The following is a 25,843-nucleotide window of genomic DNA, read 5'->3' as shown; positions in this document are numbered from 1 at the left end:
TTCCTTAGGAAGAAAACCGGGAAGGAGCACAGCAAAGGGCAGGGGGAAGGAGTCAATAAAACCTGTAGGAAAAGGAGTGTAAAGCCGGGACAGGGACCAGTGTGGTCAGTTTCTGGAGTTTAACTGAGTGATAAACGACAAGGGGAGCCTGTTGTGATATTCACAGTGGGTCCCCTCTACCCAAAATCTTCCACTAAGGCTAAGTGTAACGGTGAGATAGAAGATCTGGGGCTGGTGTCCCTCCCACGCGTGACAGTTCGTGGACACGCGCGCGCACACATACACGCACACGCACACATTTGCCCTAATGGGGGTGATATGTGTGGTTTGCGGCGGGAGCGGGGGTGGGGGGGGGCGGTGCGGAGATGTGGGACTTGGGGAGAATCCAGAGCCAGGAGGCGCAGGCGGCTCCGCTAGGCAGCCGGAGCCAGAGGCTCCCGGGATCGCGGGTCGCAGCTCCATCCCCTGCCCCGCGCCGCGCTCCCGGGCGCCGCCGTCCGCCCTCCCGGCTCGGTCGCCCCCCTTTCCCTTTCGCGTCTGCGTAGGTGTCCGCCGGAGCGGCGGGAGGGCGCGGGGGCGCGCGGGGCGGCGCGGGGGCGCGCGGGGCTCGGCGCGCGGCTGGGGGAGGGGGCCTGGCGCCCGGCCGCGTCCTCGGCTCGCTCGGCGGAGCGGGCGGCGGCGGCCCGGGCGCTGTCAGAGCGAGGGCACAGCCGGCGGCCGCCGCTGCTCGCCAGTCTCCCCCGCGCGCAGACACCCGGTCCTTCCTCGGAGCCCCCCGCCACGGCGGGGGTGGGGCAGAGGCGCAGCGAGCCCGGGAGAAAAGGCGAGGGGTGGAGAGAGGAGCAGCTTCGCCGGGTGGGCAGCGGAGGAGCAGGAAAAGAAACTTTTCCCTCCCGCCCCCCGCGCACGGTCCCCAGCCCGCGTCTCCCCTCCCGGCGGCTGGGAACTGCACCTGAGGCCGGGGGCGCGAGGTCAGGGCTGGACTTTAGGGAGTCGTGGGGAGGGCTGTGGGGTGACGTGCACTGGGGTTCCGTTTGCCATCGGCCTCCTCGCAGCCAGTGGCCAGGCTGGAGAGGGGGCCCCGGCGCCCCCAGCCCGGTTTCACCCCAGACGGTGGCCGGACGCTCGGCTGCCTGCTCCTTCTGCGGAGGGTGTGACCCGGGGAGGGGGCCGCGGCACACAGGGCTCCCCCTGCGGCCACCCCCCTCAAAACACACACTCACACACACACACGCTCTGGCGCCCGAGCTGTCACCGGTCACCCCAGGCTTGGGGAGGGGGCGCGGAGAGCCCGCTGCGGGGCGGCCGGCGCGGGGTCAACCCCCCTAACTTCCCGGCTCCCCAGGCAGCCGCCGCCGCCGCCCGGGAGATCGGCAGCCCCGAGAGGGCCCGCCGCCTAAGGCCCGGCCGCCGCCGCCGCTGGGGGCGGGCGGGCGCCCGCGTCCCCCTCTGCGCGATTTGGCTCCGCCGCCTCGTCTCCTCCTGCCGGGTAACAACACTACGGCTCTATTGCTCTACCCACCGTCAGTAGGACGACTGCCGGGAGTCTCTTCCTCTCCATCCTTACCGCCGATCTGCTAATATCGGACTTGCAGGCAGCGGCGGCGGCGGCGGCGGGAGCCTGGTTGCCCCCACCCAACCCCCGCCCCGCGCCCCAGCCTCCCCACCATGTCCTAGAAAAGGTGAGTGTACAGCGACAGTCACTTGGCGCTGACAGCGGCGGGAGGGGTCCGGGGAGCGCAGGGCGACCCCGGGGAAGGCATATTCCGCGCAGAGGGCGCGGGTTGGCAAGCCGAGGTGGGCTGAGGGCAAGAGACGAGGTTCCCACCCGGCCGCCTCCGGGCAGGGTTGTTGGGCGGCGAGCGAGCAATCGTGGCGGCCAGTCCCTGCAAGATTCTAACCTAGATTTTGCAAGAAACTGAGATCCAGGGCAAGACTGGCCCTCCGTAAAGGTGGTAAAAACTTAGTAAAAGAGACACGTCCATTCCTTTAATAATGAATAATTTGGCAGCGCAGGCGGAGCCGTCTTCTCGGTTGCCCGAGCGCTAGGTCCGGGACTCCCCTCCTTCCTGACCGCCGTCTGCGCTCGGGCCCGGCAGCTATCGATGCCCGGCTGCTTGCTTGGCCCGGAAAGCGCGCAGGACCTCGGGCCCCGCGGGAAAGTTGGGAGACTTGCGGGGACTCCCGGCTGCCGGGGCGCCGGGAGCCGCTCCGAGCGGGGGACTGCTGAGCACAGGAGTCGGAGGGTCGCAACCAGTTCTTGTGCGCCGCCGCCGTCTCTCCCGCGGCCAGGGAGTTCCCTACCAGGAGCGACTGAGAGTTCGAGTCTTCCTCGGTTCGGGGTCTGGAATCCCGAAGCCTAATGAACTGTAAGGAGAGGAGGGGCCTTTGGGCACAGGGTGAACTCCCTCCCTCCCCAACCCCCTTCCGAGCTTGGCTGGTGCGGGGCACGGGTGAGGCGGGAGGACGCACAGCTGCCGCCGCCGGGCTGCGGGTCGCCGAGGCCCCGGGGACCAGATTTAGGTGTGTACGTCACCGGTGCTGACTCTGGACCAGCCAGGAATATAAAACGGAGCCTCATACTCCGAGCCTCAAAGTCCTTAGAAATCAAAGTTAAGAAGCCCATCCTTTTGCTTAGTAACTACAGCCGTGGGGTGGGCGGGAGGAGAGCCGAGGTGGAGGCGGCTGGAGGGAAACCGAAATTTCTTCTTGCAGACGCTTGATCCTTAGAAAACAGTTTTGTTTCCTTCCCCGCTCCTGTTTGTTTCTCCCAATGATGTGCACCCCTCCCACCCATTATTAAAAAGTGGCTATCCTGGATGGTCAGCTTTCTTTCAAATTGAACTACTGGAAAAATCCAATACGAAAGCAATAAATACAGCCACAAAATTATAAGGAAGGAGTGCTTCAGCTCTTGACCCCAGAGGTGGAGGGATGGGGAGGAGGGTGGGAGAGAAGCCGTGTTTAAAGGGCTTTGGCTGCACTGAAATCACTCGCTTTCCGCGCACGGTTAAAACAAGGAAATTCAAATCGAGTGGGAACGTGATCCTCTTGCTTGCTGGCAGCGGGCTGCGGCTGCTGTGTTGAGAGGTAACTCTGCAGACTGACTACTGGGGCGGGGAACGAACCTCCAGGGTCGGGAGAAGCCCACTGAGGGTCCCTCCCTGCGCACGGACGCTGTGGGCGGTGCCTGGGCTAGGGCTGCCGCTCACCTGGCGCTGCAGGTGGAGAGCATCAGGGAGGACACCTTGACTGGCTTTCTAAAAACCGACTTCTTCAGCGTCCCCAGACTTTTCGCGTCTTTACAGACATTCTGGGGTAGGCCAGGAGGAGAGCCAGGTGGGCGTGGGCAAGTTTGGGGTAGTGGAGCGAGGGGCGTGGGGGGCAGCGAGTCGTGAGTACCTAGTGGCGTAGCCGCTGCCCTGCACCCCGAGCAGCCTCCGCTTCTGCGGCTTTAAGGGAGCTGCCGAGTCCAGGCTGTGTCGCAGCAACTTTGTAGCAGTCATGTCGTCCTCCTGGTGACTGACAGCCTGTATTGTCCAATGAGAAGCCCGCCTGACCCGTGTAGCGTGGAGCCTTGCTTCCCCCCGGGCCAATGGAAAGGGCCCAAGGGGGCGGGATGGCAACCTGAACTTTTTATCTGGACATGTGACCCGCTTTTAAAAGGGCCGGCCCTGAAGCTGGCCCACTCCCCCTCCGGGCTTTCGCCCGCCCTCTCCTTCTCTCTCCCTCCCAGCTTCGCCCGCTCTAGCCCTGCCCCTGCCCCCTCCTCTCCACCCCCCCGCGCCCGGGGTGTCATTGGACGGGTGAGACGCAAGCCAACTTCAGGCTGCTCCGAGGAAACCCGTGCAGTCACCTGGGTGCAAGAGCATTGCTGCCTCGGGCTCTCCCGCTGCAGGGAGAGCTGCACTCGCTGGCCTGGATGTGGTTGGATTTAGGGGGGCTCCGCAGCAGGGGTGTCGTGGCGTTGGCGAGCGCTGCAACAGGTAGACGCGGAGAGACGGACCCCGGCCGAGGCAGGTGTGTAGGGGTGCGCGGCTGGGCGCCGCTTGCCCGGCTCTGCGTGTGGCCGCGGCGCGGGAGCGTGCACTTTGCAGGGAGAAGTGGCTGCGTAATCCGGAGGCACTGTCAGTAGGGTGCTGTGTGCTTGTTGTTTTGTTTTGGTTTTCCACTTTCCCCCCCTTTGGCCGCCAGAGGACTATTTTGGGAAAGTTTGGCCACTTTGGATAAATGCCCTCTAAAGAGCAGCTTTCTACCGCCTTTGGCAGTGGGAGGTCTATCACCCTTCCCTTTCCCCAAAGATGAATTTCGGGTCGTTTTTCTTGTACAGTTTTTAAAGAACGTTTGAATAATATTTCTTTCCTTTATAAATTGCGGAAGCACCCAAATCTCAGCCAGAGGTGTAGCGGAAAAAGGGCAATTGAAGGAGATACAAATCCCGACAGATTCTGTAGGAAAGGGGCTCTGGAAATTCGTGCATTTCCCGTGCCTTAGGATTCACGAAACTCCTGAAAGAGATTATGCTTTCTGTGGCATCAGTTCGAATTCTAAAAGCAGGAGAGAAAGGATGAAGCTTCTTTCGGTGACATCCGTGCCCTGCTACTGAATTTAGGTGCACAGCTTTTCCTAATGAATTTTAGAAGACCAGGTTTAAATCGTAATGGTTTACGGCACCAAAAGGTTTAATTATTTGTTATAGCATAGAAGTTAGGAAAACTTTGATACCAGACAAGTTTGGAAACCACTGAATTTCAAAGGCAGTAAATTGCATTTTAATATTTGAATTGGCATTTCTCTAGGTGCTGTTATTGATGATACTTACATAGTAATGCTAACAGCATTCTCCATCTGTGAAGTTCTGGGAAGTTTTCATTTTAGATTTGACTTCATGACAGGCTACCATGGAAATGCTTGAGGAAAGAAGTTTTTTAAAATAATAAAAGGGGAGCTTTTTCCTTTAAGGGAGACATAGTTTAGTTTGGGGCTTTTGGAAAGATCAGGTGGCTCAGTGAATTAGGTGAGTGAATAGAAATCAGGTGTGTTCAGTTCTAACTGGTTCTCTGGCTCTCTTAGGTGACCTTGGGCTGATTTCTATCATTTATCTCATCTGTTAAAACAAGGAACATGGTTATAGTTAAGTAATAGGGATGACAGGAAAAGAGTTACAGTGAACTTTTACAACTATGCAACCAATACAAATTATAAAATTCTTAAGGTTCTGTCTTGAGGATGTAATATTAGAGTCAGATAACTATAGAAAATGATGCATTTAAAATGGAACTGTGTTTGGGAGGTTGTAAAAGTGAAACTGTTTTCGGATAAAATATATAAATTTGCAAGATTCTTTGTTAATATTCCTGAAACAAACAAACAAAACTACTTCCTTATGGGAAACAGCAATTTAACAGAGTCTATAAAATATAAAAATTTAAAGTCAGGTTTTCCCTTTGCAAAAATAATGTTTAAGAGCATATTTATGACAAGATAGAACTGTCAATATTTTTCCTTACTTTCCCTGTGTGAAAATTCCTTTATTTTAAGAGGGGAGGCATTTGCCTGAAAATTAAAGGACCTTCATGTTTTTTGTCTTTGCCCGAAGGGGAGTATCTGTTATAGTTTCCATTTTAAGGGAGACAAGCCTGATTTTACATAAGTAGATTTGTATATCAGTATCTGTTTAATCTTATACTTTAGTAACAAAAACTTTACCCTCTGGATATTAAGTTCTATGAGGATCATATTCATCAATTAATATTTTCAATATTCACTAGTGATTGACTGAAAATCTGCTCAAGCCATGGACCTTATGCCAGTTTCAAAAAGACAACCTGGATTTCCTGGACGACATTGGAAATAACTTCCTAACTGATCCATTTGTTTTATAGAGAAGATCAATTAAGATAATATAGGACAGAATAGCATGGAAACTTACATACTACCATATGTAACATAGTGGGAATTTGCTATGTGACTTAGTGAACTCAAACCAGGGCTCTTGTGGCAACCTAGAGGGGTGGGAGGTGGGAGGGAGGTTCAGAAGGGAGAGGATATATATATACTTATGGCTGATTCATGTTGATGTATGGCAGAAACCAACACAATATTGTAAGGCACTTATCTTTTAATTAAAAATAAATACTTTAAAAAAAAGAAAGGAAAAGATAATAGGGAGAATTCAGCATAAAATATTTTAATAATCATATTTTTTTAAAAGCCTGATCCTTAAAAATATTTCCAGCGGAAGCCATGCAGGTCCTAGATATCTTCCATTCTTTCTTGTTGGTTGCCAGCCTTTATATTCTTTGTTGAGGGGTGTATTAGGTTGACAGATCAAAATGTCTTAAAGCTAATGTAGATTTCAGCAAAGCCTTTGCAAATTCTCTAATGATAGCCTTGTCAATAATGTGGTGAAATGCAGGCTGGTTCGTGTTATTGTCAAGAGAGTTCAAGGCTAGCCAAACAGAACTTGGAAAGTTGTGATCAGCTGCATGATGTTAGCTGATAAGGTACTTCCTTGTAGAGTGCTTTAAGATGGTTCTTGCCTATCCGCACTCACATAAAGGTTCTCTTCAAATCTTCATATAGCCTTATGTATCTAAGACACGGCTCCTGGCTTGAGGCACAGTGATGAAAAGGGTCCCTCAGCATATTAGTAGATGTTGTGTGAAAAAGAAAGAAGGTGCAGTGGCCAAATTATTTAGGGAACTCTGAATTAAAAAGGAAATGGGTTTCTGTTCCTTAGAACTTTCAAGAGTTTTAGCATGTGAATTTCCACCCTGAAGCTTCAAAACAGGCAGTGAGTGATCATCCTTTCCTAAAGAGAGTTTAGAGAAAGAATTTTTGGAGAGAAGTCTGGATGATGGTGATCCTTCAGACTCAAGGCAGATGGTCCTGTTGTCTGGGAGACTGTAGGTGTGGGAGTGGGGAGGGGTGAATTTGTGGAGACCTTTAGTTAGGGTGCCAAGGCAGGGGTGATTTCTGGGCATTTGAATAGACGGTAGTGCAATTCACCAAGACAGGGAATGTGGGTTTAGGAATAGGATTGGGGTGTGGGAGGATGATGCACTGAAGGTGTTCAGTTTTAAACAGGAACAGACACATTTCTTTTGGTTTGATGAATTTGGGACTGAAGTATCTATCTGTACTGTTCCAGTTTGGTATGGGGATAGCTGAATATTCTCAGAAGTAGAAGCAGCACATATTTACTAGTATTTTTCAACCCATGGCTATTACTAAATGGTTTTTCAGTAAGGTACAAAAGGCCAGTATTAGCTGTTTTGGTCCCATTTCACTATATTCAGTTCTTGGCTTTCATCCACACTAATTTTTCCTGCTGGAATTATCAGATTACCTTCTCAAACTTCATAACTTGGCTTACTTTCTACTGTTTTGTGATTAGGAATTTATAGAATAATGTTCTTTAAACAAAAGCATGCTACATAATTGGGAGATTTTAATGTTCACAAATTACTGGGTATTGATTATTTTATAATAGTTTAACATTTTTTTATTTGCACTATGCTGTCATCTTGGGGTGCAATGGTAAAGTTGATAAAGTTTCCTCCTCCTGGGAACTTAAAAGCCTAGTGTAGAATACAGAAAAATAAGTAATTATGATCTTCGGACAATTTGGGCATTAAATTTTGCCAGAGAGCCCTGTGATATCTGATGCCAATTTATTTAGTAGAGTCATTATATTATTTTTCCCATGTTAATGTAATTTCTGGAGCAAAAAGTCTTTCTAGTCTTTTTTTAATGAGAAGAAGGTAGGGTGGTTGACAATCGTGAGTGGCAGAGGAGGGGAAAGGACTGAGAGGTCTAAAGTAATATCTGTGTTCACCACTGCAGAAGCTGCAGCTTTTAGGTCAGGACCTTTATTTGGGTCAGAGATTGTTTATACACCTGAAAGGATTTGAAAAATGCATAGTTAAAGATTTGAAGAGTTCTATGCATGAAAATGCACAAATGAAATTTTATTGAGTGAATTAATTTTCTTTGAGAGATGTTTCTTTAGAGTGGTGCTTCTCAAGCCAGTGGTGATTTTGGCCCCCCTCCCCCTGCCCCTAGGGGCTTTTGGCAAGTCTGGAGGCATTTGGGGCTGTCACAGCGGGGCAGGAGGAATGCTACTGGCATCTAGTGGGTAGGGGTCAGGGATATGGCTGTACATCTTACAATGCACAGGAGAGATCTCAACAAAGCATTATCAGGCCCCCAGTAGGGCCATGGTTGAGAGACCTTGGTGTAGACACCTGGGATCAAATTCCAGCTCTGCTGTGTGGCTTCTGACTCTGTTTTCCCAGTTGTATCATTTGGGACAGTACTTTTGCCAATCTTGTAGGGTAATTTATAAGGGTATGTACATTAATATCTGTGAAAGGCTTGTAATAGGTCATTGAACCGTATCAGGCATAAGAATTCTATAAATACAGCCTGTTATGATTATCTATGGAATAAATTTATAGAGAGAGCCAGTAGATAAGATAGTATGTCTAAAACAATCCTGGGGACTCCTTGAGGATGGGAATTGAGCCTGTTTTGTTTATCACTGTAGATTCTGTGGCTAGTTGTAGGCCCAGGATACAACACACACTTGGTGAGTATTTGTTGAATGAATGAACACAGAAATTGTCAGGACCCATCTCAAACTTCCTCCATTAACTGTGGAGAATGAAACTGGCAGTCTGGAATCTTTTCAGCAGAGCTGCCGCTAGGTCAGGCCGCATGTCAGAGTCCTCGCCAGGACTGAAATACAGACTAGAGTCCTGACATTCTCAGCTTGTCATTCAGCCTCTGAGTTATGGATGAGCTTAATTAATCAGGATATATGACTCTTCACTGTTCAGAACTGACATTAAATTATCTCCACCAAAATCTATTTTATGAAAATCTTACTGTTTTGAAAATAATCCTCAAGTTATCTTGCCTGTGATCATTCACGGGATGACTTTACATTGGGAAATGGTAACATTACTTACATTTCCTCATTGTTTTTTAATCAAGTCACATATTAGCTATGAAAAGCAGCTTCCATATGCTGGAAAGACTCCAAAGACTTTGGCATTAGATTTAGTTTTAAACCTGACTTTGTCACTTACTGTGTCTTTGACCTTGGGCAAGTCGCCCACTTGGTTAAACCCTCAGTTTCCTCTTTGGATGCATCAGGAGTCCCCAGGATTACTTTGCATATTAAATAAGTTAACATTTGTAAATATTCTTTGTAAACTCTACAGGCTGTATTATAGCAAAGATGTTTTATATGTAAAATTTCCTCCAAACTCCAAAGGCTGTAGTATAGTAAAGATGTTACTCAGATGCAAAACGGTTTTATTGCTTGCTCTATTATAGCAAACATGTTGCTTTTATTTAGATGGAAAATAGTTTTACTGCTGCTTATATTCTGGCTTCTGGACAAATTATAGTCAAGACTCTGTTGTATCAGCACCTAAAAAGGTAATAACTTGAGTATAACTGGAAGTATTGCTTATCATCAGTAGTATATATACTTATAGCTCAGTCAGTACAATTTCAGAATGTCTCTTAGAGTAACTGTGCTATCCACGACTCTAATTCGATTTTTTTAATATAAATTTTTATGTTAGCTATGGAGACCAAAGGCTACCACAGTCTCCCTGAAGGTCTAGAAATGGAAAGACGGTGGGGTCAAGTTTCTCAGCCTGCAGAGCGTCCTGCCCTGGGACCCGGACCCACGGAGCAGCCAGCTGAGAGTAACTACATGGAGATCGTCGACGTACGCTGCGTCTCCGGTGCTATTCCAAACAGCAGTACTCAAGGAAGCAGCAAAGAAAAACACGAACTACTCCCTTGCCTCCAGCAAGACAGCAGCCGGTCCGGGATTTTACCATCTGATATAAAAACCGAGCTGGAATCAAAGGAACTTTCGGCCACGGTGGCCGAGTCCATGGGCTTGTACATGGATTCCGTGAGAGAGGCCGACTACGCCTATGATCAGCAGAACCCACAGGGAAGCGGCAGTCCAGCAAAGATGTATCAAAACGTCGAACAGCTTGTGAAATTTTACAAAGAGAACGGCCACCGTCCTTCCACGCTGGGGGGTGCGAGCAGGCCCTTGCGGTCCTTCCTGCCAGACTCTGGGGGCTCTGTTAATGGCGGGGTCATGCGCAATGTGGTGAAGAGCCCCATCCTAGGGCACGAGAAGGGCCCGGCAGTTTGCAGCCCTCTGACCCTGTCATCCTCGGGTTGCAGCCCCGCCAGCATCAGCTGTGTGTCCTCCACTTCAGCCAGCTTCGGCAGTTTCCCAGTGCACAGCCCCATCGCCCAGGGCACCCCTCTACCATGCTCCCCCAATGTGGAGACGCGGGGCTCCAGGTCACACAGCCCAGCGCATGCCAGCAACGTGGGCTCACCTCTTTCCAGTCCATTAAGTAGCATGAAATCCCCGATTTCCAGCCCCCCGAGTCACTGCAGCGTGAAGTCTCCGGTCTCCAGTCCTAATAACGTCACTCTGCGATCCTGCGTATCCAGCCCTGCAAACATCAACAACTCAAGGTGCTCCGTTTCCAGCCCTTCCAACACAAACAACAGATCGACGCTGTCCAGCCCAGCCGCTAGTACTGTGGGGTCTATCTGTAGCCCTGGAAGCACCGCCTTCAGCTACACCACTTCGGGCACCCCAGTGGGGTCCAGCGCAGCCCGAGATGTGGTTCCCAGTCCAGACACCCAGGAGAAAGGTGCTCAAGAGGTCCCCTTTCCTAAGACTGAGGAGACAGAGAACGCCATCTCCCATGGTGTGGCTGGCCAGCTTAACATCGTCCAGTACATAAAGCCGGAGCCAGACGGAGCTTTCAGCAGCTCGTGTCTAGGAGGAAACAGCAAAATAAATTCTGATTCCCCCTTCTCAGTACCAATAAAACAAGAGTCAACCAAGCATTCATGTTCTGGCACCTCTTTTAAAGGGAATCCAGCAATCAACCCCTTTCCGTTCATGGATGGCTCATACTTTTCCTTTATGGATGATAAAGACTATTATTCTCTATCAGGAATTTTAGGACCACCTGTGCCGGGCTTTGATGGTAACTGTGAAGGCAGCGGGTTCCCCATGGGGATAAAACAAGAACCGGATGATGGGAGCTTCTACCCAGAGGCCAGCATCCCTCCATCTGCCATCGTTGGCGTGAATTCAGGTGGACAGTCCTTTCACTATAGGATTGGTGCTCAAGGTACAATATCTTTATCACGATCAGCTAGAGACCAATCTTTCCAACACCTGGGTTCCTTCCCTCCTGTCAATACCTTGGTGGAGTCGTGGAAATCACACAGTGACCTGTCGTCGAGAAGAAGTGATGGATATCCGGTCCTAGAATACATTCCAGAAAACGTATCAAGGTAAGTTGGCCTTTTTCTCCAGTTTTGAAAAACCATGGCTGTGTGAAATGCTGAAGGTTAGCGTTATCTTTGCTGTTGATAAATTCAGACACATTTCAGTCTCCTGTTTGTTTCCTTTTCAGCATGGTCACTGTATGCTCACCCGTTAGCTTGTTGGTGTGTTAGGAAGGTATTGTTGTTGAGTCGCTAAGTTGTATCCGATTCCCTGCGACACCATGGACTGCAGCACTCCAGGCTCCCCTGTCTTTCATTATAAAGAAACCAAACATTTTGAGAGTCTCAAATGGTACCATCGATTTGGAAGGAGCATCTGTACGTGTTGTACATAGGTCTTCCCCTTCTGCATTGCCGCTAGTAGGTGTTTAAGATAGGTTTGTTTCCTAATGCCTTGCTATTATGTATGCTTTAGCAGATTAGTGCTAGGGTTTTGTTTTTTTTTCTTTTCTTTTCTTTTCTTTAGCTGTGTACTGGTTCACTAACATTGCTTTAAATTGTTTTCTTTGTGGTCATAAGTCTTTTTTTTTCCCCCAGAGTTTCCTTTATTAATCACTTCATTGGTTGTGAAAAGTGAAATGAAACCCCAAATCTGTTACCCACAAGCTCCCCACCCTTTTCATCTTTTTCTAGATTGGTTAATCGTATGTAAGTTGTGGTCTTCAGCACAAATAAATCATTTCCTTAACTCTGGAGAGCTTTTTAAAGACTCAGCACATCTAAAATTACTAAGTGGCCCGTTTTGCTTTCCTACTCTTTGGAAGTGAAGTATGTCACTGCCGTTTCAGATTGGTATATTTATAACTTCTAAGATCTGCAAGGAGACATACTTTACTTACTGTAAAATATCTTCTTGGCTTTCCTTCTTATAGATAGCATATTGTATATATTTAGAAAAAAACAAGGAAGAGGTTTCAGATATGACTGTAAAGGGTGGTTCTAAGTAATACAGTGAATACTTATGTTGGACTTTGCTTCAGCACTGTTTTTATTACCTGGATGTGGTCAATGATCCCTTTATTGAACATATAAAGAATAGATTTCCTAGATATAGTTCACAGAGGCTTCTAGGAAGATGTGGCTATTTTCCTTAAAAACTTGTTTGGTGGTGAAAATGTCCTTTCCCGTCAACAAAACGTAAGATTGACGTGCGTTCTGTGTTTTCTCCTTTTGTTTTTTACAGAAGCAAAAGCAAAAACTTTCATTTGTGCTTTCTTTTCCTCTTCATTGACTCATACCTCGCTCCTCTTGCTTTTATGGACGCACACATTCCATAAAGGAGACTTACACGCTCTTACAGTTCTCAGTAGCATGACTAGTTAATCCTGTACTCACACTGTTGCTGTCTCCTAAATTCTAAACTCTTTGCACAAATGCTGAAATGGCATAGCTTTCGTCAGAACCAAGCTCAGCAGGTGCTTTGCTTTACTTTCTGATAAGGATGGTTTGCATACACTATACATACTTTTATTAAGTGATGTTTGTAGTGGGTTAGTTGGAGGGAGTTTAACCTGGTTGTTAAAAGCATGGCTACCCTGGTTGAAATCCCCAGCTCTGCTCCTTAGCTGCTTTGTGACCCCATGCACATCTCTTCACCTCTCTGGCCTTCAGGCTTCTCATCTATAAAAAGGGAATTCAGTAGTACCCATCTCAAGGGTAGTCAAGACAATGAGTTAAATTATGGGAAGCCCCTTGACTATCATCTGGAATACAATATGCATCATAGAGTATTATATACATTTCAGCAGTTGCTCTTAGCATTTAATGGGATTGTTCATGACCTTTAGTTTCCATTTCTTTTAGTGTTCTCTTTTGTGCATTAAATGAAATTCCATACAGTCTTTTAAAGAAATGTACAAAGTATAAGGAAATAGTTGTTGATAAATTCCTATGATTAATTTCTACCGTTTTATAGCTAGGCACTCTACATTTCTATTTATGCTCTTTTAGTTTTGAAGACCGTTGCTTTGGATAATGATATTTCTGGTAGAAACACTAGACAGATGCTAGCTAAAATCATTAACTCTCCTCTGTTTGTTCTGTATCCTATTTATACTGTTTTGTCATTTCCGGACTCAACTCATGATGCCCCTCTTGGTGGTCTTGGGACCCATAGCCTTACACATTCCTATGAATCAGTGACTTTGAGCCTCCTGTGCCTTTGTGGGAAACTGGGATGTTGTCTAGTGTCTTTTCTTGAGCATTCCAAAATTCTTAATAAGCTTGTTAACATAGCTAGAGGGGATTCATTTGTTTACATATATACTATTGTTAGTTAATGTTTTCCACAAACTTTACTATCAAAGCTTTTAATATTATTCAAAGTTTTAGATTACTGATCTAATTAGATTAGATTACTAATTCCTTGCAGCTTTTCCTTGTGAATATTGTCCAAATCTATTTGTTTTGATCATTCTCAGAGGAATACAGACTTTTTTTCTGGATTTTAGTCTACATTTTATAATACTTGATTTAATCTCATCCAAGCTTCATTATTGGCTTCTTGTTTTGTGTTTTTTGGACCAAAATCTCAACTTTTCTGTCTACTTCATAATTTATGATGATGTTACCCCATTCCAGGTAATGTCAGATTAATGAATTAAAGACTGTAAAGGATCAAGGCAGTGTGTAACTGCTTCTAAGTTTCATAACATTCTTTATCTTTAGGTTGAACTCTTGTTTTCTAGTAAATGTCAAAGTATGGTTTGGGGTTTCTGAGACTTTATCCAGGAGGGCCACAAACCTCAAAAATTGTGCATTGGTAGACGAGCCATGCAAAATGGAAGATAGACCAATGGCTTTACTAAAATAGTGCATGAAAAGTTCACTGATATGGTTTCGGATTCCATGTGGCAGCTAAACTTGAAGAAACCACTGACTGTCCATTTCCAGTGTGCTGAAGGATCATATCTCCATTGATCTGAGATGACCGTTAAAATGCTTCTCCTTTTTCCAACAACATAGCAGCGTAAAGCCAGATTTTCTTCATATCCTTGAACCAAAACACATCATCACACGTTGGCCACAGAAGTAGATACGAGATACTTCCGGTGGTCTTCTATTAGGCGAGACAATAGACTCGCAAAAATGTAAAATAGTACCTACCACTCTTCTCCCTGAAGTTTTTCGTTCTGGGAAACACAAGTTTTTTGTTTTTTTTTTACATATGCATGTTTATGTTAAGTTGTGATGACTTATTTTAAGTGATTTAAAAGAAGTACTCACTTCAAGTTGTACTAAGGTAAATATCAGTAGATAGATGATACATAAACAAAAGATCTTGACCTCAACACATTTCCAAGAGTAGAAAGGCAACTCAGAAATTGAGAACTATCGGTCTATCCTATAAAACTTTGGTGGTTCACACAGAAAGAGGATATTATGTTATTTACCTTAGCTTACTTGAATGTTATGCTGAAGAAGGGGTGCCTCGTCCATGCAAGGACAGTGATTCTCATCCAGGTGAATTTTTCAAGCTGATTGAAGTGAGTGATCACAGAGAGTGTATCTCCTGCAGCCTGTGGGTGTTCTGTGAGAGTGGTGGCCAGAGGCAGCTCTCAGAATTTCCAGCAGGCGGATTGTCTTGAGTGCCACACAGGGAAGGATAGGGTTGGCCAAAAAGTCTGTTCTGGTTTTTGTACCATCTTATAGGAAAAACGCAAACTAACGTTTTGGCCATCCCAGTATATGATGACGAAAGTTGACATAAAGCTCTGCGGTAGACACTGGACCCGCTTTGGTCGTACAGATGGAGGGTCCCCTACCCACTTGGACACAGACGGAGCTGTGAGCTTGAGTGAGTGGCAGCGTCTCTTAGCCTCCATTTCTTCATCTGAGAAAAAGTAAGTTGACCGAGAAGCTCTCCGAGGACCGCCAGCCACACTTCTGAGTGTCTGTATAGTTTCCTTGGAGTCGTGTATGTTAAGAATGAAAATAGAAACATCCCTTCACATATTTACTAGTCTGGTTTCAAGTTTATCTTAATCACCAGTTCAGCTCTGTAATTTCCAGCGTAGTTGAGATAGGAAAATATCATTACCATTTATCATTTAAAAGTAAGGATGAGTGAGGGTGACCTATCATTGTGCTTGGAAAAGCCATTTTGTTTTATTTTCAAATCAGAACTTTTCCTTTCATAAAACTTGACACTTACATGATGAGTTTCTGGTTCTTTTAAATTTGCAATATTCCTTTTGGAAACGGGGTTGGTCTGTTGACATAACACTGGGTGTTTATGGCGATGGTCATGGTCACTTTGATAGCATCATAACACAGTGCTAACATTGACTTAAACGTTCGAATATAAAGTTCACCGTTTCAAAGGGCACGTTCTCATAGGTTTCAAGACACGTAATCAGGAATTTATCTTAATATGTACTGCACTTTTTTTTTTCCATGATAGAAGGAAACAATTCAGTGATAACCTCTGGTTGGTTTTCTCTTTTTCCCAGTGATCCCTGAAGTTTTTCAATACCCATCTTCCATAATGAGCTAAAAGCTTCAGAATTCAAGGAGTTTGTTGCAGTTTGCCACATCTGTCAGTAAACTTCTGTAAATAAACCATTGAGATAGAAGTATCTTCATGTAATGCAAAATATGATAAATGGTGGGTTTTGCAAGGGAGAGATTAATTATTGGTGCTTATTTCTATAATAAATCCATTACAGAATAACTTAGGTCATTTGGAAATGAAAGCATGGAAACTTTCTTTCTTATTTGTCTCATAATGTTTTGATTTTGAAATTGCTAGTGTGCTTAGAATTTCTCCAGGTTAGTGTTCTAAATAGTATTTTTAGAAATGGTTTAAAGGGAGACTTGCTTCTTCTGATGATTCATTCACTTTCATTCATTTATGGTATTTCTGGTAGAAGTAGCGATCATTTTATTGGGGAAAACCCCCTTATTCCTCTTTAATAAGCAAATCACGATGCAGTGTCCTTCCTTACATTTTGCTTTTCACAAGTATCCTAGATTTATGTCAGTGTGTTCGCCTTTTATCATCTAAAGTGTTATTATTTTAAAACTGTTTACTTCATACGTAAAGTGAAGATAAAAGCCCTGGTTTCAGTTAAATAAACTCAAATTATTCAACTTCAAGCAGTTCTCATACAGAGCAGTGACATGCTGAATCTGGGACCTAGATATGTATCATTTATGGATTTGATTCCTTTCGCAATATTGAAATTCTGGGTGTGCCTGATCTTTTCTGTCCTTGTAATGTTTAGAGTAAGAGCAGATGTTCTATTGATCACCAGTAATTTAGGCGTGTTACTTCACTTCCCCTGATATCATTAATTTTTTTCTCCAAAATAAGGCTTGCCTTTCCAGACTTTCAACTGTTGCTGTACTTTCATACAACTGATAAAATTTCATCTCTGCTGCTAAGTAATTTATTGTTTTCTTTCATTTACTAAATTCAGATTGAGAGAAAAAAATGTTGGTTTCTTGAATCCGTTTAAATATAGTCATTAAATTGTATGTCTTTGTGGACTGCATTCCAAAGGTTATTAGTATCCAGGAAATATAAGTGCGTTTAAATGGATAGTGTCTTAATCTTAAATTTTAAAAATTTGAGTTTTAAACTTGTCAAGTATAGGATTTGTTTTCAGTTTTAAGAGTTTTATGTTGTTTTTTATATAATAAGGCAACGATGAAGTTAAAATGTAAATATATATGTGAACATGTTACCTAATTAATACTCTGGAAACCTCTGGATTTATGATTGTCAGTGGTATGGCCAAGGCCAAAATTTCTATGTAGAAAATAGGGAGAAATTGTTATTTATGCAAGAAATAGAACACTCTAGTCCAAGGAAGGAAAAGAGGATAAACGAAAAGTAATATGGATATTTATAAAGTTAATACCCGAGAGGGACTGATGTGAGCTGATGACTGGCCCCTTGAATTCACAGCTGTGACCATGACTTAGTTTATCAGTGATGCGTACTTTCATTGACGTGTATTTCCACCTTAATATCTTAAAAATTGTTGAAATAAATATACAAAAATCCATAACCTAAAATAGAATGAAATAAGGCTTGTAATGGACAAAACCAACTTTGAGTGTTCCAACAGGAAAGGATCTGGGCAAGATTTGGAAAATGGGGAGATGGGAGGATGAGACTTAGTATTTATCATTAGTCTTGAGAAATTTGCACGGGATTGAGCAGGGGGACACTTCCTGGTGGAGGGAGTGATGTGAGCAGAGCCAGGATGGGCAGAAAGCCCTGAGTGTGGCCCAGCTGTATGGCTGGCTGTGATACGGGGGACTCAGGGAAAGACGGCCCGGAAGAGCTCAGTTGGAACTAGAAGCCCGTGGAACTTGAAAGTCACATGAAGACGTTTGTTTCTTGATTTGGCAGGTAATGAGGAGTTACTGAAATGTTGGCGCAGGGGACGGCCTGAGCTGAAGTGCACTTGGGAAAAACCTTAATTAGGCAGCGGTTGTAGGGTGGATTGGAGCGTAAGGAGCCTTGTTAAGAAGTTATTGTAACAGTGCTGGAGGATGGGAACTGGGATCTCTGAAGTGAGGATGTCGGAGCTGGTGAAAGAAAGGGGTATATGTGATGTACTGTAGAAGACTGTGTAGCAGTTGATTTTTATGTAATGGTGTTTTTTTAAATAGTCGCAGACACAGAAAAAAATTGGGAGGCCATTACAAAGAATGATGAGCAACGATAGTTCTCTCACATAAGCACAATACAGCCACTGAAACCAGAAAGTAACATTAAGTTACTGATATCTGGGGGACTTCCCTGGTGGTCAGTGGCTAAGATTCCAAGCTCCCAGTGCAGGGGGCCCAGGTTCAATCCCTGGTGAGAGAACTAGATCCCGCATGCCACAACTCAAGATCCCATGCAGCCAGATAAAGATGCTTTAAAAATGAAAAAGTTACTGACATCTTGATTTCTGGCTTTGCCGGTTGTCCCGATAATATCTTTCGCAGTGAAAGGACCCTGGTGCAGAATTTTTGTGCGTTCAGCTGTCAGGACTCTAGTCTCTGTCAGTCTAGGACAGCTCCCTGTCTTTTTCTAGATTTCATGAGCTGACTTTAGGGGATGACAGGCCAGCCCTTGAGTAGAAAGTCCCTCGGTTTGGGTTTGTCCTTATTTCCCCAGGTTTCTGTTCTGGTGCTGCCCCCTAGGCAGGAGCACCACAGACAGCAGGCTGTATTCTGCTTCCTGCCATGTGCCAAGCCATTTCCCTTTGTGCCTTTATTGCCCGTCTGCAGCGCTCCATCCAGGTGTTGTCTGACAGGCTTCCCCGCAGTCAAGTTACTCTTTGCCCTTTGCAATTAGGAGCTATTTGGAGGAGCAGTACTTTGAAGTTGTATACACATCCCAATCCTCATTGCATTTTTGTGTTCATTAAATTAGCCATAGGTGGCTGAGACGGTACAGCGGCTGCCTACAATGTGGGAGACCCAGGTTCGATCCCTGGGTTGGGAAGATCCACTGGAAAAGGAAATGGCAACCCACTCCAGTACTCTTGCCTGGAAAATCCCGTGGACGGAGGAGCCTGGTAGGCTACAGTCCACAGGGTCGCAGAGAGTCGGAGACGACTGAGTGACTTCACTTTCACTTTCTTTTGTTGCTTCCGTTGTGGCTCAGCTGGTAAAGAATCCGCCTGCAATGCGGGAGACCTAGGTTCCATCCCTGGGTTGGGAAGATCCCTGGAGAAGGGAACGGCTACCCACTCCAGTATTCTGGCCTGGAGACTGTGGCCTGGGTCACAGAGAGTCAGATACGAATGGCAGCTTTCGCTTTGGGGCATCACTGTTTCTTCTTTTACGCCGTGGATGATAACCTCTCACTGCCCTTACTTTTGATACTCAGTTTGTCCCTGATTTCGCCAGTGGGGACCCATCCAGGCTGGTTTCTGTGACCATTTTGCTACGTTCCCATCACTTCTCTGAGGGCTGCCTTGCTTCAGGCCCACCTTGTCCTTTTTCTTCCTCAGGCCTGGAGTCACCCCTTTCTTCAGGGAATTCCCCCATGCCCGCAGACACCTTCCTGTCTGTGACTGGAGTCTAACTCCACGTTCAAGGTCACAGGGCCACACCCCCTCCGCCCTCCCTGGATGCCCTTCATCTAAACTCGGGCCTTGACTCCCCCTACTGGGATGTCCTCACACTCGAGTTCCAAGGCCCTGCGCTGGACCAGGGAGCATGGGGTTCCCCCTTCCTGCTGGGACTCTGACTCTCTGCCTGGGGCTTGCTGCCCCGCCGTGGGCCCCTACCCCCACACTGTAGGTCTCTGCTGTGCTATGTATGGCAGAATGACATTAGAATTAAATCATTAAGGATGGATAGTAGAGGAGTTGAGGCTTCCCTGGTGGTTCAGACGTTAGAGAATCTGCCTGCAGTGTGGGATACTGGGTTCGATTCTTGGGTCGGGAAGATTCCTTGGAGGAGGGCATTGCAACCCATTCCAGGAGAATTCCATGGACAGGGGATCCTGGAAGGCTACAGTCCATGGGGTCCCAAAGAGTCAGACACGACTGAGCGACTAACACACACTTTCAGTAAAGGAGTTGATATTTGAGTACAAGGGGAAAGATTTGTGGAAAATCAGTGAAAACTCGCAGCTTATGAGCTTGACCATCATGGAGGATGATGAGCAGTTAAAGAGAAATGGAGAGGTCGAGAAGTGATGGATTTATCTTGGTTACCTGAGTTTTATGTTCCAGACCACCTCTAACTGGGGGAGTTCTTTGCAGAGGTGGAAATGCTGGTATGGGGGTGTGCAAGGCCTCCTTACAGACATGGCCATCGAGGGGCAGCGTTGGTGCGATCCAAGGAGCAAAGGTGTACACGACTCAGTCTAGTGTGAGGTGCCTTTGCTAGGAGTTCGGAGGAATCGAACGCCGTGGAGGAGATGAGCAACAGATGCTACTAAAGGCCACGGGCGTTGTTTTGACAATCAGGTGCTGCATTGTGGATACCAAAGGGAGGAATCATGGCAGCGCAGAATTTCCAAATTAGAAGGGACCCAAGGCTGTCTCTAATCTACCCTCTACCGGCACAAATAATGAAACTAAGGCCCAGAGAGATGCATGCCTCTTGCAGTCTTATTCAAAGCAGTTAGTAACAGAGCTTTCCTTTCAGAGGGAGATGGTGCTTCAAAGCCCAGAGAGAGGGTGGAGATGACCAGGAATTAGGCTGAGTAGTTGGGGCTGGTGGGTTTTCGGGAAGGAATTCTATAGAAAGGCAGGACTGGGACTCAGAGTGATTGGCTGAGGAGTCAGTTAGGGATGAAGAGGAGAAGCCTGGAGGCGAGGGGACAGTGCTCACTCTTGGGACGCGTCTGTCCAGTGGTGGAGGCAGAGGGGTCGAGGGGAGAGTTGGTGGCATGAAGAAACAGAAGGATCAGGATACGGGTTTGCTGGACAGGTAAGGTCTGAAGTGGGCTGTGGACCTGTGCTGAGATTGAGATTGAAAACGTCAGAGGGAGGGAAGGTGCTTGATGGGGGCCATGTCCTGGAGAGAAGGTGAGGATAGGAATGAGACTGCGGTTAGCCAGGGAGTCAGATTTTAACTGCCAGCTTGAACCGACAGGTGGAGGCTGTCGATAGTATCTGGTGTCACCATTTTACAGACCTACAAACTGAGACTCAGCTTGTAAACATGATCCGCCTAAGGCCGCAGAGCTAAGGAGGATGAAGAAACAAACCCTTGAGCTAGAGAAGATGAAAACTGCATGTCTGGGAGAAATAGGCTATCTGCCGTTTACATAGATCAGATTGGGTGGCCGATGTATAGCCCTCAGGCCCCATCTCACTAGAAGCAGCCTGAAGTAGACTAACTCAGGGTCTGCAAATCACTGAGGTACCAGGCCCCTGACAGCCTGATGTAAGATGCTTCCTCCATGCTCATCTCTCACACTGACCTTTCTGGGGGCTCAGTCACCCAAGCCCCTTTCCTCTGGGGGCCTCTGCTCGCTGGCCCTCTGACAAGAAGGCTCTGCCTCCAGATTTGGGTTGGCTGCCCTCTCTTGTCACCGAGGGGCTTCTCTGGTGGCTTAGACGGTAAGAAATCTGCCAGCAGTGCAGAAGACCTGGTTTCGGTCCCTGGGTTGGAAAGATTCCCTGGAGAAGGTAATAGCTCAAATGTCACCCTCTCCAAAAGGCCCTCCCTGACCACTCTGTTCAAAGTGGTAAGCCCTGCTTCCTTCCTCACTCTCTTTTGTTGTCTTCAGAACACACACCTTTCAGAAATTATGTGTGTTTATTTCACTTCTCTAAATAGAATGGCAGCTTCCTGCAAGCAGGGACCTTCCTTAGCTGCTCTGTTTTACGAATACCTTTGCCACACTTGGGATTTCCTGATAGCCCAATTGGCAAGGAATTTGCCTGCAGGGCACGAGACCCTGATTTGATTCCTGGGTCAGGAAGATCTGCTGGAGAAGGGATAGGCTACCCACTCCAGTATTCTTGGGCTTCCCTTGTGGCTCAGCTGGTAAAGAACCCGCCTGCAAAGCAGGAGACCTGGGTTTGATCCAGAAGGGAACAGCTACCCAGTATCCTGGCTTGGAGAATTCCATGGACTGCATAGTCCACGGGGTCTCAAAAAGTCGGACGCGACTGAGCGACTTTCACTTTCGCCATACCTGCACCAGGGCCAGGGGTGCTGTGGATGCTCGGTAAACCCTGATGGACTGGACTGCATGCCTTGATTAGCAGAGGGGCATGGGGTGACAAGTTGAGTGTGGGTGATTGGATACGATTATTGTTACATAACAGTGAGTTCTGCTGGGTTTAGCAAAAATTCTTGTGACCTCTCTCAGCATATTTTTAAGGACTTTCAGAAAATAATCAACAGATGCTGTTCTTATTTTTTCTAATCTCGGCATCATAGAGGAGTTGGTAAGGATGTATTCCAGGCTCTCTGGTGACATTCTTAGTCTTCTTTATGAGGTCATTTATTTAACTTTAATTTATGAACAGTAAAATTGTCTCTTTTGGGTGTACAGTTCTTTGAGTTATGCCAAATGCAGAATCATGTAACCGCCGCCCACTCAAGATACAAAATAGTTCTATCACCCTCCGAAATTCCCTTGTGTTGCCCCCTCAGAGCCCAGGCCCTCTCCTTACTGTCAAACCCTACTGACCATTTTTATATGTAGCCCCTCTCTGTAGTTCATTTTTTCCTAGATTGTCATATAAATGGAGTCATACTTTATACAGCATTTTAATTGTTGGTTCTTTCTTTTTGTTGTTGTTTTTTGTACCATTAAAAAATATTTAAGTATAGTTGATTTACAATGTTACATTATTTTCAGGTGTACAACATAGTGACTCAGTATTTTTGTAGATAATACTCTGATTAAAGCTATTACTAATGGTTCTGTTTGTCTGTGCTGTACAATATATCCTGTTGCTTATTTTTTCAACACATATTTTAATATGTGCGTATGTGTATTTATTTTATAGTAAATCTTGTTGGAAAAAGAGAAATCTCTTGGCCCTTTCATTTAGCATAGTGCATTTAAAAGTTGTTGGTAGAGTTGCAGGCACCAGTAATTAGATTCTGTTCAGTGTTGAGTGATATTCCATCTATGGCCACACAATTGTTTGCTCATCCATTCACCTGTTGATAGATACTTAGGTTGAGTCTAGTTTGGACTGTTAAAAACCAAGCTGCTCTACATGGTCACATACAAATCTCTGAAGTGATGTTTGCTGCATTTTTTTTCTAAATACCTACAAGTAAAAATACCTAGGTCACGTAGTACTGCTGCTGCTGCTGAGTCGCTTCAGTCGTGTCCAACTCTGTGCCACCCCATAGACGGCAGCCCACCAGGCTCCCCCGTCCCTGGGATTCTCCAGGCAAGAACACTGGAGTGGGTTGCCATTTCCTTCTCCAATGCGTGAAAGTGAAAAGTGAAAGTGAAGTCGCTCAGTCATGTCCGACTCCTAGCGACCCCATGGACCGCAGAGCACCAAGCTCCTCCATCCATGGGATTTTCCAGGCAAGAGTACTAGAGTGGGGTTTTAATTTTTAAGACTCTATTAAAGTGTTTCTTGCCAAAATGGTTGCACCATGTTACATCCCCGCCAGCTGCAGGCGAGTTCTGCTTACATTACGTCCTTGCCAACACTTGGGAGAGTCGGTCTTCTTCATTTTAGGCATTAGAGTACCCGTGACTCACTGAGGTTTGAATTGGCGTTTCTCTAACGTCTGCATGATTCTGGACATCTTTTCATGTGCTTACTTGCCATGCACGTACCTTACTTCCAGGCCTGTTAACTCTTTTGCCCATTTTTACTGGGTGGTTTTCTTCTTTTTGAGTTCTGTTGTCAGTATCTTTTTAAGATAAGCTTTTCTGTAGAAGACCTAAAACTAAGGGAAAAGTAGCTTTTAAAAATTTCTGTGTTGGCAGTGGAGAAAAGTAGTAGGCAACTCTCAAATTATTTAGCATGTCCTGTGTGCTTAACATGGGTGAGCAAACCAAAAGAATGTGAAGCAAAGCAGGTATCCCCCCTGTAGTCCCATCTCGGTGGGGGAGAGGACTCATGTGAGTTTATGCAGCCCTTCTTCCTGTGTTTCCCTAATTATGTGTTTGGTTATGTGATGCAGATAAGAAGCATTATTGATCCCAAACTCCCAACTGACATGTATACAGTACTATATTTAAAATGACCCACAAGGACTTACTGTATGACACAGAGAACTCTACTCAGTACCCTGTAATAATGTAATTGGGGAAAGAATTTGAAAAATAGATACATGCATATGGATAACTGAATCTCTTCGCTGTAAACCTGAAACTAACAAACGTGGTTAATCAGCTATACCCTAATGCAAAATAAAAATTTTAAGAAAGAAATGTCACCAAAAATTAGAAAAGGAAGTGTCTTATGTGGGCTGTAATTGATGAGGAGAGCCTCCTATAGGAGGTGAGATTTCAGTTGAAGTTTGATGACTGGTGGTCTTTGGTTAGGAGTAGAGAGGTGGTATGGGCTTCCCTGGTGGCTCAGATGGTAAAGAATCCACCTGCAATGCAGGAGACCTGAGTTTGATCCCTGAGTCGGGAAGATGCCCAGGAGGAGGGCGTAGCAACCCACTCCAGTGTTCTTGTCTGGAGAATCCCCATGGATAGAGGAGCCTGGCGGGCTACAGGACACGGGACACAGAGAGGCAGACAGGACTGAAGTGGCTTCAGCACCGCACAGAGAGATGTCATAGGAAGAATAAAAACACAGGTTACAGGTATGGGCACAGAGCAAACAAAGCCTGCTGGGAGGGGTTTATTGGCAGTGGGGGAAACTGACTACAGAAATCTGTGAGGGTGAAAAAGAAGTGCTTGCTAGTTTAATATAGTACTAGTAATATAGTTTAATATAGTACTAGTAATATAGTGCTTCTTTTGTCAAACCTAGAAATAACATAAAAGGGTAGAAAGGTCCGTCTGGAAAGGGGGATAGAAAATAGTGACAGAAACAAATTTTAAAAAGCAAGGGAGGGGCTTTCCTAGTGGTCCCTTTCCTAATGGTTTAAGATTTCACCTTCCAAAGCAGGGAATGAGAGTTTGATCCCAGGTTGGGGAACTAAGAAAAAAACCCAAAAAAATGTAGAACAGAAGCAGCGTTAGACTCAATAAAGACTTTAAAAATGGTCCACATCAGACAGACAAGAAAAGCAAAGGAGAGACATATTGGTAATTTAGACTGAGCTGTTGGAGTGGTGAACATGGGATAAATATTAGTCAGTTTATGTGAAGAAGTCTTTGAAGATCAGATTATCTGTCCCAAAGCCTGTTTCTTCCACCTACTCCTCTCAAGCCATGTGTGCTAACACCCTGACAAAGAGTGCATTGCCAAAGATCCTAGGGAAGAGAGAAGCAGAGTTTACAGTAACGAGGAGAGGATTTCTGCATAATCGTAACTGTTAAGGGCAAAGGAGCACAAGATGGTTTCCTTACTGGTGCTTTGTTGGTGCCCAGTCACTCGGTCGCTTCCGACTCTTTGCAGCCCGTGGACTGTAGCCCACCATGCTCCTCTGTCCATGGGGATTCTTCAGGCAAGAATACTGGCGTGGGCTGCCATGCCCTTGCTTACTTGGATGAAGGTAAAACCGATCATTTCCATACCAAAATAGAATACTTTTTTATTAGACTATGGAAAAATACCCCTGGAGAATGGAGACAGGAAGAGCCAACTCCTGGCTTGACGAAGTTGGAAAGCATACTGGTGACAGGTTATGTAAATGAATTAGAAATAGTGACATATGGAATTCTGATATGCGTACAAGGATATAAAGGAACAGAAGAATCTCAGCTTGTTGGAAAGTCCATTTATTTTGTCCTCAAGTAACTGGTGTTTGAATTCACAGGGCTCTTTCCAAAAGTGGAAACGTGCTGATTTTCCTCAGTCACATGGTACAGTTTGTATTTACTTAAAAAATACTTTTCTGATAAGTTTGAGATAAGATTCCAAGTGCAAAGTTTGGGAGTGTAGGGATGTGATGGGAGCAGATATTGTTTTAT

General features: G+C 45.8%; 1 protein-coding gene across 3 annotated transcripts in view; it reads left to right on the top strand.

Moving 5' to 3' along the window:
- Positions 1,641-25,843, top strand: part of NR3C2 (nuclear receptor subfamily 3 group C member 2) — a 433,501-nt gene continuing 409,298 nt past the window's right edge. The window contains exons 1-2 of one of the 3 annotated variants that reach the window (XM_018061588.1): positions 1,641-1,682; positions 9,600-11,364. In XM_018061588.1, coding sequence (XP_017917077.1) covers positions 9,602-11,364 — 1,763 coding nt within the window. In that variant the 5' untranslated portion in view covers positions 1,641-1,682; positions 9,600-9,601. Of the gene's footprint in view, positions 1,683-3,474; positions 4,021-9,599; positions 11,365-25,843 lie in introns of those variants that run through there. The other 2 variants (XM_013970502.2, XM_005691196.3) reach the window with 2 other exon arrangements.

The sequence above is a fragment of the Capra hircus genome, chromosome 17 (genome assembly GCF_001704415.2).
Source record: "Capra hircus breed San Clemente chromosome 17, ASM170441v1, whole genome shotgun sequence".
Lineage (NCBI taxonomy): Eukaryota > Metazoa > Chordata > Mammalia > Artiodactyla > Bovidae > Capra > Capra hircus.
The sequence above is the reverse complement of the archived record's forward strand: the minus strand, read 5'-3'. Positions and strand labels throughout refer to the sequence as shown.